At 41.4% G+C, this 1,976-nt stretch overlaps 1 protein-coding gene across 1 annotated transcript; it reads left to right on the top strand.

The window, feature by feature from the left end:
- Positions 1 to 302: 302 nt before the first annotated feature.
- LOC128703799 (uncharacterized) lies at positions 303 to 1,072 on the top strand (the record flags this gene model as incomplete). Its single annotated transcript, XM_070081761.1, is given in 1 exon segment — positions 303 to 1,072. A coding segment is annotated over 1 exon segment (218 nt), but the record flags the coding sequence as incomplete, so codon positions are not given.
- Between the last annotated feature and the right edge of the window lie 904 nt (positions 1,073 to 1,976).

Here is a 1,976-nt window from a genome sequence, read left to right as displayed (position 1 = left end):
CAAAATTTTAATCCAGCTGCTGCTGTATCTGTTAAAATCCCACTCTTTAGAATATTATATTGTACTATAGAGACCTATAATAGTCTGAAAATTCTCTTTTACGATACTTGTCTGCACAATTTGCCAGTCAAACTAGTATCGAGGTCTATGAAGTTTACATTGATTCTCAGCTGAAGACTTAATAATGGGCCGTTTGTGTTCGTTAAATTTTCATTTTCATATTCAGCATTTATTGTGAATCTTTTCTAGCACAGCAGTTACATTTATTCTTTCATTTTTCACATATCTCTCTTTTGTTGCAGTTATGATGCAAGCCTTTGACATCGCGGGCTTCCAGTGCAGCAGCTGCAGCCCTGAAATCACTGAACAAATGTGCTTAATCAGGAACAGCCTGGCGGCCAATCCAGACCAATGTAACAGACTCCAGACCAGTCTTAAATTCGAGACCGACATCTGTGCTAATACTTTCGGATGTGACGGAGTGCCTACAGCCCAAGAAAGAGCAGCTCTCCTGCAATAGTAGCAGCAGGAGATACTGCAGATGCTAGAGGCTCCTTTTAGTAGTCGTGTCTACCTACTTACCACGAGTTCTAGAGCCATTTTACCAGTAGCTCTATGTAAATCTTGGAGGAAATTCATACCATCTTAGCGGATACTAAACTCATCTTAAAAGACAAGCCTATTTTAACGGAGATAATCTGGTGTGATGCGAGAAAGGAAGTGATAAGTCCAGTTCTATATAACAAGAGCCTTCAGACATTATTCGCCAACAATGCGCAGAGTTCATTCAAAATCCAGCAGACAGAACCTTTATTAACACGCTTTGCTAAATGAAAACTTTATAAAGTAATCTGATAAAGTTCACTGGGCGAAACGTCATATTTAAGAAAGACTTTCCTTGTTCATGTCTATTTGACTGATTTCGTATATGATTGTTATTTATAAAGGAAGCTGAGTTGAGCTCTCTTTACTTCTCCTAAGCCAAATTCTGTTTAAGATACAACTTTTGCAAACAACTGTTGTTTACAGCTGTTGGTATCTTTCAATCTGTGTGATAAAAAAATAGCTTTAATGTCGTGTTTTTATTCGTTCCTGTGACAAAAATAATAACTCCATACAACTCAGTACTGCGTACTGGAGACTCATTTCTGCCAGGAAATGGCTTGATAAAGCCTCTTAGGTACACGAAAGCCTCTAAGACCGCTGAATAGTCCACACGGGTTAGCGCACCACAATACTACTACTACTACTACTACTGCTGCTACTACTACTACTACTACTACTACTACTACTACTACTACTACTACTACTGCTGCTGCTGCTGCTGCTGCTGCTGCTGCTACTACTACTACTAATAATAATAATAACAATCCTAGCTTTAAGAGTTTACCCTTTACTATTAGCGCTGTTGTGACCACTTGTTGATGGATCCTGGGTCATCGTCACAGGTCCCAGGTCGAGTACAGTTGCTGCTGACCTGATCAGTCAGGCTGTTTGTGCCAGCAGTACACATATGAACCCTAGTGTAACAGTCCAACACCGCAGTACTGCCTGGAGGCTCATAAACACCTATCCCATATAGACTAGAATCTTCACACAGCTATACCACAGTGGTACACTGGTACCTTCACACAGCTATACCACAGTGGTACACTGGTATCTTCACACAGCTATACCACAGTGGTACACTGGTACCTTCACACAGCTATACCACAGTGGTACACTGGTATCTTCACACAGCTATACCACAGTGGTACACTGGTACCTTCACACAGCTATACCACAGTGGTACACTGGTACCTTCACACAGCTATACCACAGTGGTACACTGGTATCTTCACACAGCTATACCACAGTGGTACACTGGTACCTTCACACAGCTATACCACAGTGGTACACTGGTACCTTCACAACTATACCACAGTGGTATACCACACAGCACTGGTACCTTCACACAGATACCACAGTGGTGCACT

The sequence above is a fragment of the Cherax quadricarinatus genome, unplaced genomic scaffold (genome assembly GCF_038502225.1).
Source record: "Cherax quadricarinatus isolate ZL_2023a unplaced genomic scaffold, ASM3850222v1 Contig4058, whole genome shotgun sequence".
In the NCBI taxonomy this organism is placed as follows: domain Eukaryota; kingdom Metazoa; phylum Arthropoda; class Malacostraca; order Decapoda; family Parastacidae; genus Cherax; species Cherax quadricarinatus.
Note: the sequence above shows the minus strand (reverse complement) of the source record. Positions and strands in the feature narration are given on the sequence as shown.